This window comes from Fukomys damarensis, unplaced genomic scaffold, assembly GCF_012274545.1.
Source record: "Fukomys damarensis isolate Sample0158 unplaced genomic scaffold, DMR_v1.0_HiC HiC_scaffold_11, whole genome shotgun sequence".
NCBI lineage: Eukaryota > Metazoa > Chordata > Mammalia > Rodentia > Bathyergidae > Fukomys > Fukomys damarensis.
Window position 1 is genome coordinate 7,194,240 of NW_022900923.1, and position 18,846 is coordinate 7,213,085.

The 18,846-nt window shown below is 42.4% G+C and overlaps 1 protein-coding gene across 5 annotated transcripts in view; it reads right to left on the minus strand.

Annotated features, from left to right (window-relative positions):
• Positions 1–5,480: 5,480 nt before the first annotated feature.
• The window catches only part of Prox1 (prospero homeobox 1), a 47,202-nt gene continuing 33,836 nt past the window's right edge, over positions 5,481–18,846 (minus strand). For 4 of the 5 annotated variants that reach the window (XM_010642533.3, XM_010642532.3, XM_010642529.3 and 1 more), the window contains exon 5: positions 5,481–8,116. In XM_010642533.3, the coding sequence (XP_010640835.1) occupies positions 7,928–8,116 (189 nt within the window). In that variant the 3' untranslated portion in view covers positions 5,481–7,927. The remainder of the gene's footprint in view (positions 8,117–18,846) is intronic. The other variant, XM_033762044.1, reaches the window with a different exon arrangement.

Consider the following 18,846-nt stretch of genomic DNA (forward strand, 5'->3'; position numbering starts at 1 on the left):
CCTTTAACGCCAAAAGCTTTCCTTATTTTCCTTCCACTTGTAAATCCTCCCTCCCATCTCGGAGAGGAGCATGCAACTGTTTACCTCTTTACTGTCTTTTCATAATTTTTCTTAGCTATCTCTTGGCTATTTTCTGAAATCTTATCTGTCACATTCTTTACATACTTCCTGTGTATTTTATGCCTTTAAAATGCAAGAATGTTCTTGAACCCCAGAGTTTGGCAATATATGGCAAATATTTGATATGTTTCTGCCACTTGCATTAAGGAGCATGTATTTCTTGCCTTAGCATGTGTTAGTAAACTCGTTAGGAATATGAGTGGATTTCCAGCTGCTAGTGTTGAAGAAAAACTTGCAAATTGTTTATAACTGCTCTAATGGAGACTAAATGAATGACAACAGCCTACTAGAATTATCGGCTTGTGAAGCTTGAATGCTTCACTCTGCAGTGGGCACTGGGACCCTAGAGATGTGGCTAGAGAGGCTGGCGGTCAGCAGTGAGAGTCGATCAGGGTTGAGAACAGCCTGCTTAGGACTGCAGTCCAATCGATGCTGTCAGATAATTTAGGGTCACAAAAATAAGGATCTGAAGCTGTATATTTTTTCTTAACCTTTCCTCTTCATAAGTTCATCGTGCCTGGCAATTGTTACAGTAATGGAAAGCTAATACAGGTGCTAATACTAAGAAGAGCACACAAAGGACATTGTAGATGTTAGCACTCAGGGGAAAGGAGCAGATTCTGATCAGGAAAGACGGAGCCAGCCAGGGGGTTTGGGATGATAGCAGTCATCTAGTTTTTGACCCCAGTAGGTGGTGATTACATAGATGCTCATTTAAACACAAGTTGTGTGGAGGTACATTTGTGTTTTATGCCATTGTGTGTGTGAAGTCATACTTTTAATAAACCTCTGACCAGAAAACATTCCTACTTGCTGTTTCTTCTTAATGATCAGGTCACTAAGAGGATTAACCAACCTGGTTTCAAAGCACATCAGTGTTAAATAAGTCCCTGTGTATTGTAAGTGTCATTCTATAGGCACAAAAGCCTTCTCTGTGAGAAGAGTGGTTGGAAAGGGGAATAGAGGAAGGCTTTTAGTCTCATCAAGGAATAAATATTTTGGCATAGAGGGATATAGAAATGTTTCTTTGCACAATTTAGGGAGATTAGAATTTAACTTTGTGGTGTTGATATAAAAAGAATCAGAAAGGGGAAATACTATTATCATTTAATAAAGTTTCGATATTGCAAGGATTACAGGCATTTTTGCACTGACAATGTTAAAATCTAAAGTTCTTATCATTCTGGTGAAAGCAAAAGAAGAAAACGGAGAGACTAGGGAAAAGCCTTCCATAGCACATGTGAACAGGACAGTGGTGTGGCTGCAGGGAGGGGTGGACAGCAGGGTCGGTCTCGCCAGTCAAATGATTTCTGCTAATTTTTCTTGTTCCTCAGACAAGGTTTTAGTCCATTTTGAACTGCTTTCATAAAACACCCGATGCCAGATGCTTTATAAAGAAAAGAGGTTTGATCAGCTCACAGTCTTGGAGGCTAAAAGTCCCCACAATTCTGCCCCTCTGCAAACCCCACTCTAAGGGGCCTCACTGTGGTGAGAGTGGGTGTGGGAGGGGCAGGTCACATGACAGGACAGGAAGCCAGCAAAAACCAGTTCCAGCCAGTGCCATAATGACTGGTTCTCACGAGAACTGATCAGGCCCTTGAGAATCCCATCAATCCCTTCCTGGTGTAGGTCCCCAAGGAATTACTGCACTCTGTACCCAAGATATTAAAGATTCCTCCACCCCTCAACACTGACACACGGATGCCCACACTTCCAGCGCAAGAATGTATTTAGGGTACACACAAACCTTATGCCAGCTGAGCAAGGGGACACAACTTTAAAACAAAGCGAGAGAGATAAAAATGGTAAAGCCTCACCAATCAGTGTCCTCAGTATGAAAGATGCTGCCAGTAACATGTCAAGGAACATTCCAGACAGATTTGGAAATTTCACCTTATTACTTAGCTCTGAGTCCAGCTGGCACAAAAATAAGACAAGCACTCACTTCCCATATTTTTAGTAGTATATTTGTCATTATGTGAACTTTTGGCAATATCTTTCCTCATTCTTCGAATCCCTTGACAGTACTAATTACTGAATTAGGATTATACATCATTTCTTCAAGCTGTGGCTTTTTTGTTTATTTTGTAAGTTTGAAGGCTAAAGTAAGTAAAGGCTGAGAGTTTCCAGAGCACCACTTAGCCACTGAATGGAAGCACCTGCGATCCAAAGGCTATCTTTATGAGTGGCAACACCTCGATGTTAGGCTTATAGCATTGAGTTGTAATGAAGGGAACGCACCATACTTGTGTTACAGTCACAACTAGCCTGCCAGCTTATAATTAATTAGATGCAGGTCCAAAAATGAAATGTCATGCATTAAAAAAATCAAACGGCACTGAGCTTGTAATGTATATTTTATTTTGCACAAGCTTGCATATATACTGCACATACATTCAGTTTAAGAGAAGATGGAAGGCACACAAGGCAATTGGACTACTGTACCCTTTAAGTGGTACAAAGCAAAAGGTAAAAGTTTGGAGAGTATACAAAAGCTTAAAACACACAAAGGAAAACCCCCTCCCACCCTCCCCACAATGATGTTTAGTTTTTTCCTGTTGTAAAATTTAGTAGCTGCCAAACTAAATTTTTAAAACTTTTACTTTAAAATCAATTGTCTACTGCACCTTTTTATTTTCTTTTTAATATGGACAGGGAGTCTCATTGTTTTTTTAATCATATCAATTAATATTACAGTACATCCTTGGTAATACAAAATTGTACACCTTCATCAAATAAATTAGGATAAATTAAACCAATAAATTATGCAAAGTCTTCAGAACAATAGACAATAACAAAAATCCACAATTGAAATTGCCTCTAGCTAAAAAAAAAAAATTCAAAAATTGACTTTATCAGTTCAGTTATTGTACTATATTCAAATCAAAGGGTCTTTATTACAAAAGAAAGCTTCATAATGCTATTTACAACATATTGCTAAATAATATAAAGGCAGTGTTTTTGTCACGGTTTGTATTATATACATATGAGAAATGGCTGGGACAGGTATTGGGGGAAGCCACAACCTTTGACTCTTCTAGGTAGCTGAGAGACCAACCCCAAACACACTTTTCTAGTTCTAAATTTGAAGTGGTAATGTACAACTTTAAAATGCTTTATCTCTCTATGTGGAGGAATTGTGTATTTAAAAAATACAGAATGGATACATTTTCACAAAGGAAGGCTAGCCTGTTTGCCTTTTCTGTGCATGCTTGTGCATTCGGGGGGGTGGGGGTCTGATTTGAGAGAGGACTCACTTGAAAAGATTCAAAGTCCAGCCGCTTCCGCAATCTGTTATAGTCTCAGAAGAATAATTACAAGAAGATGCAAAGGTTAAATACCAGTTTTGATCCCAGCTCTGAATATGAGCATTTTAGCTTTAGTTTTTATAGATGGTTCACAACCAGCAGATCTACAGAAAACAAAACTGCATTTCCTTCAACAGAACATTTAAGTGCAATACGGTAACTGTTACTCCTATCAACCAGTTACGTGTTTTTAAGGGGAGCTTTTTGAAAACAATGTTCTTGTAATTTGCAAACACAGAGTTTGTACCAAAAGGAAACATTTGTACTATTCACACCAATGGAAACTGTATAATATACATGGCAAAGAGATTTTGTACTCTCCTCAGATACACACTGCTTCCTTCAGGGGTGTGTAACCACCTGTTCTCTGATGAATTTATGATTGCTTTGGGGGGGCCATTATATTTAAGGCTCCCCCCAAAATCTTTATAACTTTATGACTCAATATCAACCTGTATGTATGTGGGAGTGGGGGTCACTTCCTAAATGTCTTCATGTACACAGAAAAGAAATTTCATAAATTTACAGAAACTTGCTCCTGACATCTGATAAAAGAGACTGTCATCTTTTAAAAGCAGAGAGCAGGATTTTCAAGAACGCTTTCGACTGTCTATACAGTCACTGTAGTGTTCCTAATAAACCCAACAGATGTTGTCAGAATGTAGTTATTTATTAAAATCTTGTGTCTTACATAACAACAGGCATGAGGTTAAATATTTACATTGCTTTATAAAAGTTCCCCTCTTGCTTTAGTGTTTCCGTTTTGCTTCTTTTTGTTGTTGTTTTAAAATTTTTAAATGATATTCACCCACATTCCCAGTACAGTAACAAAGATTCTGCAAACATAAAACACTTTAATTAAATAATACTCAGAGGCACAAAGCAAACTTTGGGAATCTGTGGGTGAACAGTTACTTAAATAATGACTACATTCTAACATCTTCCTTGTGTTTTACCATTTAATGTGAAACATTCTCCTTAGCCAGAGAGACAGTAAGAATAAAATGTTTTGTTGTTGCAAATAGAACATTCTTTTCACAAAACATAACAAATGTCTAAAATAGTTTCTTAAAAGTAGATAGGAAAAGGTAAGTTTTCCACTTCACACGCATATATATAAGTATATTTTTACATGTGTGTATATGTGCGTATGTGTTTTTATGTTCACACATCTGCACACACATAGCACATGGTATGAAATATTGCTTCTATACTACTTTTCATTAGGCTAAGAAAACACAAGATTTGCACCACAGTTACAAAAAATTGGCTTCTACAAGAATTTTCAAAACTCGGATGCTGCTCAAACAATTGAGGAAAAAATAATTTGCGGTATCAAACTGTTCTAAAAATTCTCTTCTTCAAAAACTTATTCTCCCGCTTTGTTTTAAAAAGACACAAAATATGCATAGCTATCGTTATGTCAAACAGCCAGAAAAAAAATCTAGTGTTTATTGCAGCTGTAGTAATTGGAAATAAAGTCAAAAGATGAAATTGAAAGCCACAGAAGGCACAAGAACAATTGTACTTGTGGGAGAAAACTGGTATTTTGAAGGATTTTTAAAAAAAAAATCCCCCCGCTGGTGCATTTTAGATCTAGGCACAGACTATAACCTCAAATGTACACAAAAAATAATTTAGAGTTAACAGAAAGCAAGTGGTAATGTGGAATTTCAACATGGACTTTAGACTTTTTTTTCTCCTATGTAAACTGTCCCTCGTCCTTCACCCTCCCACCCTGGAAAACCAACTTTCTCCTGTGGACCAAGTTTTCGCTTGGTGAGAGTTGATCTGAACTTTGGAAGATGGTGATTTAAAAAAAAAACCAAACTGTTAAACAGGAGTGTTTGAGAGACAGGCTTTTGTAATTTTCCAGTGCGCTGGGAGACGCAAGATTCTACGATTGTGGAAGGGGGGGAGATCACTAAAAGCAAGGCGATAGTTGTATTTTCATGACAGAGGCGTGTTTATCTTTACTCTGAACACGGAGAGGTATCCTCAGTAGCTAAGTGCATCAATGTTTGGCTGCAAACACACAAGTGTTTGAGACAGGCTTTTGTAATTTTCCAGTGCGCTGGGAGACGCAAGATTCTACGATTGTGGAAGGGGGGGAGATCACTAAAAGCAAGGCGATAGTTGTATTTTCATGACAGAGGCGTGTTTATCTTTACTCTGAACACGGAGAGGTATCCTCAGTAGCTAAGTGCATCAATGTTTGGCTGCAAACACACATTTTTGCTTAATTTGTCTATTTAAATCACAAAGGCAGGGAAGAATAATGCTCAAAATTCAAATAAACCTGGAATCATTATTTCACTTGCCACAGATTAGGAAGACACCTCGCAGATCCATCTACTGAGCTGAATCTGCTACAGCCTCTCTGCCTTTTGCCTTGCAAAGGGTAACACGATGTTGATACGAATTACATGGAATTACAGCAACGATCCGGTTATACAGTGACATAAATGATGGACATCATATGAGTCCAAACGAGCGCGTCAAGAGTGTGACCGGAAGTTGAGATTACTTTGTGCTGACTGGAATATATATATGTTCATTTTACTCCAATGTACGGATTATCAGAACTTTTTTTTCTTTTTAAGCAAGCCGGAAAACTAACACATGGGATGGAATGATTCTGTGGGCATATGTGAGAGGGTACAACTGGGGAACGTGTGTGGCCCCGGTGTAGGGTAGAAGGCTGGTGCCCCAGCCCCGGCCACTGCAGGACCTGCCCACACTCCTGGGGCCCGTTAGTGTCCAGGGTGATACAGGGAATCAGAGGACTGCACCGTTTAGTTTAAAGTCAGCAGGTTTTAAGGCTTTGTGCTGACAATAATTGTGTTCCCACATTCCCATCCATCAGCAGAATTTGTAAATGACGGTGAATGACAACAACCAGGTTGCCTCGTTAGTCACATGGGCTACCTGCATTCTCCAAAGTCAAATGGAGTTTTTAAATGAAAATTAAGGGAAAATGGCATTTATATCTCGTATGTTTTAAATACCAGGTTTGTAACTGTGTCATTTTAAGAGCTGTAGCTCAAAGGGGAGGGAGGGGCCTGGAAAACAATATTAGAGTGAACATTGCATTCTTACTGCTTCTGAACACAAAAACCCATCTAAGAAAACAAGTGTGAATGCTGCTCGATTTTCAAAATGCATGTATGGGACACTGTGCATCATTGAAAACTGGAAAAAAGAAAGGGAAGAAAAAAAAGAAGAGACCCATTGAAGAAAGTGTGAAAAAGCAGCTAGCTTTCTTTTTGCTGAAATTGTGTCTTTTGGGTTAACCCCCAAATTTCCTATGCATCTCACATTTTGGTCAATGAGCTTCTGAACGAGAATAGATAGTATTAATGGCCTTAAGATGTTACGCCTACAGTGAAGAAACACTCCGAACGTCACCGCTACAAATACCTTTCAGGGCAGTGTGGAATCATACACAGAAACAGATCAACTAACAGCTTCCAGCAAACTTCTAGTGCAGGCAAGGGTTGCATGGTCACTTGGGGTTCCTTCATTCCTTACTTGAGGAAGGTAATCAGAAAATGGTGTTTTAGGGGAAAAAAAAAGTTAATTGAACAAAATCAATAATTCTTTTAAGCATATAAACAAAATGGAGCAGAGTGAATTGGAAACACGTGCCTTTTAAATATCTGAAGCAAAATAAGTAGAAAATGATAACAAGGTATAGCGTTTTTCTCCACAAAGACTGATCTAGAAGCTCACTTAGTATGAAGAAGATCCAATTATGAAGTCTAGAGAGGTGGCCAGAAGAGCAGGAATGAGTATCAATCTCATCTTGACAGAGTTAGTATTGTACAAAATTGTTTGCCTGCATTAGAAACTGGTCCTGATTGTTTGGGGGTGCTTGCCATTTCTCTTCGAAAGGGCTTAGGAGCAATTATTTTTTAGTTTTAATTTGGCCTTTGGGGGCATTTTTTGAGAAGTGCACTGCTCACTGGTGTTATTTAATTAAGCAAGTAAGATAAAGCTACTTGTTAAGTTCAAAGCAAACAAAATATTTAAATGTATGAAGTGGTTACTTTGCATTTTTAAACCTTCTTAACAGTAAAAAGAAGAGACAGGTCATTGTAGAGCTGTGCGGTGTCACGGTGTGACCTCGGCCACGTGCCGTTTACATCATGCCACCAATCAAGCAGGGGCATCTTTGCTAAATGCCCTTGCTTTTGAACATAGACTTTACACACTCCAGCATTCTTTTTCCCTGAAAATTAACCCGATGTGGAGTCTCCAAATGTTAAGGGCCTTGGGCAAAAGTAAACTGAAGGAGAAAGGAAAATAACCATCCCCTTGTAATGGAAAACAAAACGAAAAGAGAGAAAGATGATGAGGAGGAATTACCAGCTGATTTCATAACATATCCATGCCTCCCATACACACATATATGAAATCAAAGTCTAGACACACACAGGAAGTCAGACATCCAAAGGGAACTCTACTATTCATACATTCAGAAAGGGTTGCTGAGATTTCTACTCATGAAGCAGCTCTTGTAGGCAGTTCGGGGATTTGAAAATCTCGGGGACTTCACTATCCAGCTTGCAGATAACCTTGTAAATGGCCTTCTTCCATGAAGGGTCAACATCTTTGCCTGCGATAATGGCATTGAAAAACTCCCGTAATGTGATCTGTGCAACTTCCAGGAATCTCTCTGGAACCTGCTGATACAAGGAGACAATGGCATTAATAAAGTTTTCAGTTTCAAGTCCATAGTTCTTCAAAGGAAACGGAGCTAAGTTCATTCTTTCAGAAAGAGGCTTACGTGGCACCTGCATTTCTCTCTAAAAATGTCCGGCCTCTCTTCTCTTATGTAAAGTCATTATATATAGTGGCTTTGTTGAGTCGGAGAAAGAGACTTGTGCAAGGGATACAAGTAGATCTATTGAAATGCTAGGATTTCATTAGGAATATTAGGGGAGAGAGGGGTCAGGATTCCTCACTTCTTTAAATGGGCCCATTCAAGAAGAAAGTCTCAGAATTTCATTCATCTTTCCTTTTGATTTCCATTAGAAAAAACATGTGTTCTCCAAACTTAATAATAAATAGTTGGGCTTCTACATAAACTCAGCCTATATTTTCAATGAAGAAACTCCTCTAAAACTGTCAGTGTCCCATTTGCATCAGAGAACTGTTGACTTCCTATTCATCTTAATCTCCCCTATAAAGTAGCTTGCACATATAAAGAAGTAAGATGATGACATGAACAAGAAGCCTTAAAAAATAAAATGTAAACTGAATCCTAAAATACTGCACCAGAACTACTTTACCTGGAGATTAGAATGGACCCATAAGTGCTTGAGGCATGCAGCTGATAATAAATATAAAAACAAATATTTATTGAGTGTTTATGATGTGTGAGGCACTGTGTGGCAAACTAAATGTGATTGCCACTCCATTCTCTCAACAAACTTTTATTATTCTGCTTTTGCAATGGGTAAACAGGCTCAGAGAGATCAAGGAAATTGCACGAGGTCATTGCGTCCCAAAATAAACGTTCCCCAAATACTCTTTTTAGAATCCCTCTTTGTTAAGCTTTTTCTGCAACAATTAACCTATGTATACTGAGAATATATATGTGTGTGTCTGTGTTCTCTTAACTGTTGATTTAATAGCGTGATCTCTTGACTGGAGAAAGGGGTAGCGATTGGTGTATTTATTTAACAGTCTTTCGTAAGTTACATGTAGTGAAGTATGGTATATCATTCCTCACACCCACATAACGGATTCACAGAAAATATTCCCATGCACTCTTAATGGTCTAAGTACATGTTGATACTCAGTAGATTTCGTTTACTTGGGTCCTTATACCTCGGTTCAGATATCCCCTTATCAAAGTAAAATGGAGATACCATCATGCTGGGTATGTTTGATTCCTTTCTGTCCACCTCTTCTCAGCTGGTGCAGTGGACCTTATTACAAGGATAGTAATTGTAAAAAAAAAAAAAGCTGAATAGTCACTGGACGTCGCTGGCTTTCACATTTAAAACTGGGCAAACAAGCCCATTGCTCCCAACAGCAAGTCATTTGTTACTAGAAAAACCTAGGAGCTTCTAGTAGATAAAAGGGGCTTCGTTTGGAGTGTAATGTCGAGCAGCCTTTCCCAAAGACGTTTACCCTGGCCTGCTGCCAGGATACAGCTTCTGAGGCTGCAGAAAGTCATCGCTGTCCCCATGCATGTGGGCAAATGCCCATTCCTTTGCTGAGAACTCATATGGACCTTCCACAGACCACTGGTGCTTTCCCCATCTCCGGTGTACGCAGGGAAGAAGAGAGCTGAGTCCCATCCTCACCTTATCCCTAACAGCACGCCCTGAGCAATCTTTCTGAGTACTCCCCACCTCCCTTCTAAGACAGTCGTCCAGATCCCATCCAATGGGCATTATGGAGAGGGAATCTGGCTAGAGAAGAGCGAGGCCGGGCTGCTACTCTGACTCTAACTGCTTGTTTTGGGAGCTGTTAGCCAAATGTTACAGAAATATAATTGTTGGCATTTATTAAGATAAACATTTCAAGAAGCGTGGTCTCGTTGGCCACTGGCAACACAGCCTCGATGAAAATCTATGTTCCTTGAACGATGAGGGAGGAAGGGTGGCTGAAAACTTGCAGCATGTGTGGGTGTCTGCTCCAGAGGAAGCCCCACCCACGCGAGGACCTTGCGGGAGTAGAGGGAGCCAGACGCCAGGGCAGAGGATACCTGAAAGGATCGTCAGAGGAGGGACACATCCAGAGCACAGGCAGCTAGGGGGAGGGAGCGAGCGTGGTTAGGGTTGGCCTGAGAATACAGCAGGGGTTGAGTTTGGCTTCCTTGTTCTTGCTGTTCCCTGTACTTTATAATTGTTTATCTCATTTTAAACATTTATTCCTTGTGGTTGTCATCACGGGCTGTGTGGGATACCTTTTCTATTTGTGCCTTGGTGTTACTGAACCTTTCACCAACTTATATGTAGCTCTAGGGCCCTTATGGTGGGCATCTTTAGATACGGAGCTTTGGCTTTCACTCTGTGTGCTGCTCGGCCCAGTCCCTTTGCCAGAGTCATTTGAGAAGTTCCATACTTCATAATGACATCTTACCTTCTGCTCTGTGTCCCACTGTTCTAAAGTCACACTTATATCTTCCTCCACGCTTTTTGAAAAGAAACGTAAAGTAATGCTAGAATTGAAAGAGTTGCAGATCTCAGAAAGCATCATTTTCTAGACAAACATTTTCTGAGATGAAGAGATTATTAAATGAAGTGTCTTGTCATTAAACCATGGTGGCGTCCTTGTAACACGCTTTAAAACAATGTTGACTTCTAAGAGGCATGAACCCCTCACATAAGCTGTTGATCTGTAATCAAGAAAAAGTACCAAACGAGCTAACACCATTTCCAAATAAATGGAAATGGTATAAGATTCCCCAGAAGAAACTTTGATGATTGGTTGTACTGGGGAAGGAAATGATTTTCTGTGCACAAACAAAAAGGTTTGCTTGGTGAGCGCTTGATACTCATGTAACTCACAGATCTGGTGGACAAACATTATAATGAGATCTTCTAAGGTGGGTGCAACACACCTTTCCTGGTGTCTCTCGTGTTGGGCAGCAACTGAGCTTCTGAGAGGCTGCCAGTGAATGCCACCCACAGGTAGAAGCATCACCCATGAACACAGGGACCCTGAGCCCTCTGCCTGAAATCTTCTCCCAAGTCCATTTATGGAGGAAGGGAGGTCCTTCGGATGTCTTGCAGGGGGTGTCTTAGAATTTGGGGCTCTACGAAGGCACGATATTGCCCATGTTTCCTGCACCCCACACACACACCTAATGGCTTTCCAATCACTAATAAACATCTGCAGAAAATCCCTTAGTGACAAGTAATCCCTTATCTTGGTTTCTTTTAATAGAACCCAACAATCTGCAGAATGAGCCCGGCCTCCATCTCCTCAGCATCAGGTGGCAGCAGTCAATCAAACCCCTGGAATGCAAGACAATGCAGGCTGAGGGCCTCGAGGGCGGGGGCGGGGCGCCATGCCTTTGGACGGGCCTCAGGGGACAAACAAAAGGCTTCCAAAGTCTCTGGCTGGAACTCCTGAGGCTATTGTGGGAGCCACTGGGCCCTGCGTTCTTCAGGAGAGGAGAGTGGAAAGTTTGCCGTGATAAAAAGGCATCCTAATATAGGAACCTCACCCCAGATGGACTTGCCTTGGTATGCAGAGGAGAACAGGACGGCAATGGGTACTTGAACACACTCATCAATTTGAAGGGCTCTGGCTATCAGCGTCTGCCCATTTCATCAGTCTTTTTTACTTGAGCCTCCTCAGAGCAAAGCAGGGCCTCTGGGGCTTGGGAGAAATGGAGACCTGGGAGATGGTCTCAAGTCCACTCAGCCCAGAGCGGTGCCCACACACTCGTGTGGTGTGTTGGGTGTGTGTCCATTTCACTGCTCTTTTTTTAAAAATCAGGATGAGTGCAAAGACATCTCTGCCCCCCTGCCCCGTCTTCCTCCTCCTCTTCCCAGTTGCTTTACCTTCAAGGATGATTTGTTTTATTAAACCGACCGTCCCTAGCCTCTGCAGTACATAATAAAAGCCTGACATAGCAGGCTGCCTGCCTTCTGCGTCCTGCAGATAGTCATCGTGAGTGTCAGGACATACCAAGGTTAGCGGTCACTGGAAGTGTGCGCGCTGGCCCAAGCCCTGCCAAACGCTCTTGGCAGCTGAATGAATGTCACAGAGAATAGAAGGGGAATTACAAAGGTTAAAAAGAAGACAGCCTCTCCTATTTTCTGAAGACAGAGAAGCTGATTTTTCACACCTCGGAAACATCCGTAAGCTCATTCACCAGCGTCTTGCAGGGGACGGTCACCTCGGCCCTCGCACAGATCTCCGCGGACATCCCTCCACCCTTGATCCCTTTAAACACTGGTCCCCTGGTGTCACCGCACCAGCAAAACTGTGTTCACTGAAACCGACAGGAAACGAGCCAGGGACCCTCCCTATCCCCAGGCCTGCCTGAGAAACCCAAGGGAGGACAGCTTCACAGTTCACCTTGTAGGCACACAGAGTTTGCAAACTTCCGTGCACAAAAAGGAGAAAAGAAAGGCGCATCTGCACAGGTAGGAGTGGCTCAGAGTGCGAAAGTAAAATCCTGCACAGTGTTTTGGTGAATTCGTCTGTGTGTGGGTTGTCTTTCTCCTTCCTCCTCCATTTTTTTTTTAATACTATAAAAGGGCAATAAAATGCTGACTGTAAGAAGACAATGTCAAGGAGAAAAGGGTACTGGTATTTTGGATACTCTTCACTGCTCGCCTTGGAGAGAGAGTTATTCTTGTCACAAACCCTTTTGTCTGCATCTGCTGACTGCTTGCCTGTAGCCAGCAGCATACTTTAACTGTTTTGTCACCTCCTAACATCACATGCATCAGCTGTTGGGCTTTTGTTACGGGTATTGTAGAACTAATCCGCTGTGGCTGTTCTACTGTGCAGTAAATAAAACAGAAACGGGCTTCTCAGACTATTCTGCATGAATATTTCAGATGGCTTTTACAACTCCGATTCACAAAATCAAATAAATAAATAACTTCCCCCGCACCCCCAGGCCCTCCCCACTCACAGAAACAAAACCCCTCAAACCAGGCCCAGATGCCTCCCAGCCCACCGCACTGAGGACTCCCGACTTGAGCCCCCAATCAATTGTTTCAGTGAACTTGAAAGCACGGGGCTCTCTCAACTTCAGCACCGTGGAATCCGTACTTATTATTAGAGTTAAGCGCATCTTGATCTGCAAGCTGGCTGAGCAGCTCGGAAAATCTGGAGAGCTACTTCGAAAACTTTGAGCCTCCACATGTTACCGCTCTCCTCTCTCTTTTCTCTCTCTCTCTCTCTCTCTCTCTCTCTCTCTCTCTCTCTCTTTCCCTCCCTCCCTCCCACTCTCTCTCTTTCTCTCTGCACGCATGCATCAGAAATACATAGCATTGCCTTGTTAAGCTGCTTCTATTGTTTCCATTTGCATTTTCTTCCCCTCCATTCATCTGGAAGGGGTCAAGGGAAGAGGCTTGGGTATCCAGCTCATCCTAAGAGCCTTTCCAAAATGTTTAGCCTGTACAGGAGCACAGAAAGAAAATCAAACTCTCTGGGTTTTTTCAAAACTCAATTATACCATGAGCTCCCTGCTGGTGTAAACAATGTCCTAATCATAGAGGTGTTTTTCTAGGTGACTTCTAAGCATCTTGGGAGAAGTTAAGAGGAGAAAGGGCATCTCCACACAAGTACACACACGAGCACACAAAGATCCCAGAGAAGGAGACAAACAGCTGAAGTACTTTCCTGGGCGTTCATTCACCCTGGTGTGAGCATGATTCCTCTAAACAAACTCGCCCGTCCCTGCTGTTTGTTAAGTAAATATTGATCAAGGAGAGACCTATCTCCTGACAGCAGTGGCACAAGCTGGGGACTTGTACAGCAGACAGAGTGGACTCAAATGGATAAACTGAGATACTTTGGTGACTCCTCTTAGAGATTATCAGATGGAAAGGCAAGAATAGATACGTTATGGCTGCTCCTCCTCTGTCTCAGTCATGCTGAACTCTTCTGCCAGAGGCAGAGAAGAGGATTCATGGAGCTATGAAATATGGTCCCAAGATGCTATGACAAAGGGCCTCCCTTTGCAGCCATGCATGCATTTATCCCATGTACACAGCCAGGGACAAACTGGCCCTTCAGAAAACAAGAAATGCTGCAGGATGCTAACCCAGGGGACTGTGGGGTTCTAGTCCATCACACCCTCCTTCTAGGGAAGGATCAGGTGGGAAAGCAGCCCCAAACGGGCTTCGGAAAGCATAAAATATCATCCTAATGTAAAGTGGTAGTTTGAACTTTCAAAAAGGAGCCCTAATTTCTAGGGAGCACTTCACTGTGATTAATAAATGTGTGCAAAGTGTTGTAGTGAGAGGTACTTAGAGGTGATTTCCTTGGGCAATTGTATTGGCTGAGTGGACAATTTGAAAAAAGTTGCCTTGCATTTCCTAAGTTCTGTTTTGCTCATTTCAGAACTCTGACTCCAATCCCAGCTTTCCACACCGCCTGTACCTGAATGGATGTGTGCCTTCCCTGGGAAAGCCAGTTTTAAAACCATTCTTTAGAGATTAGGTTTTGCAAATCAAACTCTGAGCGCCATGGTCAAAGAGCAAGGTGTTACATTCAGAGTTCTCGATGAATGGCTGAGTGACATTTGCATTTTATTAGGGTGCTCTGACCTGCCTTTGGGAGAACTGGTAGCACTGGCTGTAAGGCTGCTTCCAGGTGCCTGCAGAGTTACAGCAAATGAAGCCAAGGAAGATTCTTCACAACAACTGGGCTTAGGACTGAAATCTCCCTCCCTCTGCTGCTCCCTGGCTGGCCAGCTTTTGGGTACCTTAGAGGATTAAATCACTTTAATACCCAGGCCCTTTGGGGCCTCAGAGCAGCTCTATTTCCTAGTTATGTGTTTTGCTACTTAAATATGAAGAGTAAATACGGGTAGGAAGTGGCTACAGTTCAAGGCTGTCTTAAAAAGAAAAAACAAAAATGATGTTTCCTCGAGCCAAGCAAAAGAACACATGGCGGTAACAGTCTGTATCATTTTTTTTTCCACAAAGCTTCAAAAGAACAATGTTCTGTTGAACAAAATTCAGTAGCATTCTGTAAACATTAATTTAAGGAAATCAATAGACTCAGTGAGCTAAAGCCATATTGCAAGATAAACTGGCCAGAGTGCCACTTTGTCAAATAGATTTTCGTTTTCTCGGTGAGATAAAGACAGTTTCAAAATGGGGCAAACGTGTTGCAACCAAGGTTTGAAAAGTATGTGGCCTTCAAACAGTCTGCCTGTTCCTACTACAAAGCTGGATAAACACACTTTAAAAATGATAAGATTGGTTAGGACTAGATTTGGCTTTAAAATTTTACATACAGTAGATTTCTTGGTGGTCTCACAGGACAAGAATAAAAAAGATACTGTGCACTCAGAATAGAAAATATGCTCAAGAGAAAGGGGTTTGGTTGTCTTTCTGTGAGAGAAAGGAAGAAAGAAATCTTTATTCATGCTGACCCAATGAGCAGTAGGCCTTCTTGCCAAAATCTCAAAGCCACACTCACTGGTGAGTCTGGGATTACAGGTTTCAGCTGACAGAAGCAGCTCGTGTCCTCGGCCTAGCAGGAAAAGTTGTGTTCTTGCGTGAGGTGTGTGAGGTTGAGGGGAAAACCAGTCAAACGTGAGGGAAAGAATTAGTGGTGATCCAGCCAAGAGCCTCCAGATTTCTCTCGGCCAGATTCAAAAAGCTGCAAAGGTAATCAGAGAAAGTGGCCGAAGGAAAGCACGTCTCCCTGTCTGTCACCACAGTGGGGACCTACACTGAGTTTGCAGCAGTACACTTCCGAGTTCCAACTTCCTCTGGTGTCCTACAGCCCTTGTTAATGGCCGTAGAGTAGCAACCAGTGAGGACATGGCAGAAATGGCCACTGGAGGAAATGTAATAAAAGTACAAACCCATGCCATGGAAACTGCCAAGGAGGGAGGGGAAGGTTGTCCCTTGAAGGAACAGCTGAACTCCTGGGAAAGGATGGCAGGAATTGGACTTTGGCCCGCAGTGAGGAGTGAGGGCTGCTCTTGGCCACACCCCTCACCTGGCCACTCTGAGGACAGTGGGACCGAAGAGCAGAGACATATGTTAGGTACTTCGTTTCCTCACCTGGATTTGAGTCTTTGTCTTTTAAGAGTATTTAGAAAGTACACAGTTCACAATAAAATTTCTATACCTTTAAGATGTTGAATATATATACATATATATATATATATGAAATTATTGGTAATGTGCCAGAGTTAAGCATACTGAATAATTGTAACTTTCAGGTGGTAGAAAAGGAATGTCTTAACGCCTTCTTCTCTGTCTGTCAATAAATTGTGTACACATGCTAAATTATTAAACATTCCATTGTCAACTCTGTACACACATGTGAAATAAATAAAACCATCTTCGCCATAGTCCTCCCAGAAGTAGTACTAGCATGCTGAGAACAGCTTGACAAATCTGTATGAGAAATGGTCAACATTATTTTGTGGGGCCGAAATTCAGTTCACTGAATATGCTTGAGGTAGCAACTTTATTTGTTCGTGCACAGAAACCTCGGGGTTGGAAGTTTCAGAAACAATGATTGTCTCATTTGTTCATGGAGTCAAGTTTCCTTCTTCCTAAACCGTGCACACGTTTCAAAGAATGATTCCAAGTTTAAACACACAAAACAAAATTTAAGAAAAAGCTTCAAACACTAAAACTGAGTTGCTGCTCCCCACCCCGCAACCCCGGCTTGGAGATAACACATAGTACTCTAAGATCTTAGAATGGACAGGCAGGTTCTGCTAGAATTGCATTTCTGGTAGGCTCCTGAGCTACGAGCCAGACCAAGACTATTCCATCACATAATCATGGAATTTTGGAGCTTCAGAACCAGGAGGGATCTCAGAGAGTTCTGGTTCCCCAAGGGAGAAGCAGCCCTCAACAAGGGCTCTGCAAACTATGTCCTCAAAGGAGTGGATCAAAACTATGCAGGCTTCGTGGGCCACATTTGTCTCAGCTGCAGGTTCTCCTTCTCCTTCATTTTTACAACTGTTTAAAAATATAAATGCCATTCTCAGCAGAGGGCCGTAAAAAACAGATGGAGGGTCAGATCTGGCCTGTAGGCCACAGTGTGCCAACCTCTGCCGTTAGCCAAACTTGAGGGCTACCGACTTTTCTAAAAGCTTAACGTTCTTTCATTCTGCGCTCATCCCGGGGGCCTCCCTGAGCCAGTGCACCAGTTGCTGTTGTTGGAAAAATGAGCACTAGCAAACCGCACAGCAAGACATTTCGTGAATTAGCTGCCAGTGGCATCTGAGCTCAAGAAAAACCAACAGCCCTAGAAGCTTAACTTTTGCTATGATTACCAGGTGAGGTGATCAAAGAAATAAGGCCAAGCTTGGTACCATTCTTGGATAGAAGAGCATCCAAAACCAACACCGCATAAAGATTCCAATATTGCAGAGAGGGACGCCAGGGGCACAGATAATCCACAGTTACTCCTGTTTCGTTGGAGAATGCATTACGTGATTGTTTTCTGCACCAGCTTTCCCTACGTAATTAAGCTTGGCTTAGGCCAAGAAAAAGCCAGGTTTGCTGCCCCGTGTTCCTGCTGATAGAGCAGTCTGAGCAACGGGCCTCGGGAGAGGCCACAAGGTGGGAGGCTCGGGCAGGACGATGAGGACAGCAACCCTGGTGCAGCCAAGAGAGCCCTGGTGACACACAGGGGCATCACACAGAGCGGCAGAGCACACCAGGTCCCGGGGCACACGGGCAATCCACTGGCAACAGAGTACGGCACCCCAGATAATCTCAGGGGCTGCTAGGGGACAGGCCAGGGAGCACCAACCTCTATTCCATTCCTTGGTTTGCACAGCAAGATTTTTATTCCATCAGAGAACTTTCATTTTGCAGTTGTAGAGAACTTGTTCTTTCCCATACGATTCCACTTTGCAACCAAGAAGGTTTGCAGTTGGCTCCCTGTTTTCACAGGTTCTGTGAGTCAACCACCCACAGCTCAAAAAGATTTTAAAAAATGGATCTGTATGTATTTAACAGATTTACCTTTTCTCTTGTCATGATTCTGTAAAAAGTACAGTGTAACAACTATTTACATAGCACCCAGCATGTGCTAGCTACGATATCTAATTCAGGGATGATTTAAAGCATGCAGAAGGACAGGCATACAGTACATGCAAATACTGTGCCATTTGCTGTAAAGCACTTGAGCACCATGGGTTTTGGCATCCCAAGGAGGGCAGGTCCTGAAAATAACCCCCCATGGGTCCCTGAGGACAATTTTGCCCGTTATGTAAGAGTCATGAAGCTCTCTGCAATGCCTTTTTACAAGACAAGTAAATAGTTGGAAAACGCATTTCATGATGGCCTTGGGAACATCCAGAGGCTTTTGAGACCTCTACCAATGACAAAGGGGCCTGAAGCGAGTCAGGGGTGAGAGCCTCAGTGCACTGCCAACACCCAGGGCACATCCTGCTGAAAAGAGGCTCTGGAGTCTGTGCGCCGCTCACCTTGCAAACCTTAGATTGCTGCACGTACTAAACCTTCACATAATCTGTGTGTTCAAGGGCACACGGGGTCCTCGAAGTCCATCTTTCATCCCTCCATCCATTCAGCATCTGCTCATTTCTGTCTGCACCCACTACTCACCCTGTACCTCTTTCCTAAGAGATACTTTCAGTACCAGCTCTTAATTAAAAATGTTAAGGCAGTCTTGGTAAGAAGAGCAGTCGGGTGCCATCTCAACAAGAAAGATGAGAAGGACCAATCCACATGACTGTTGTGAGGGTCTGATACCTGTCTATCAC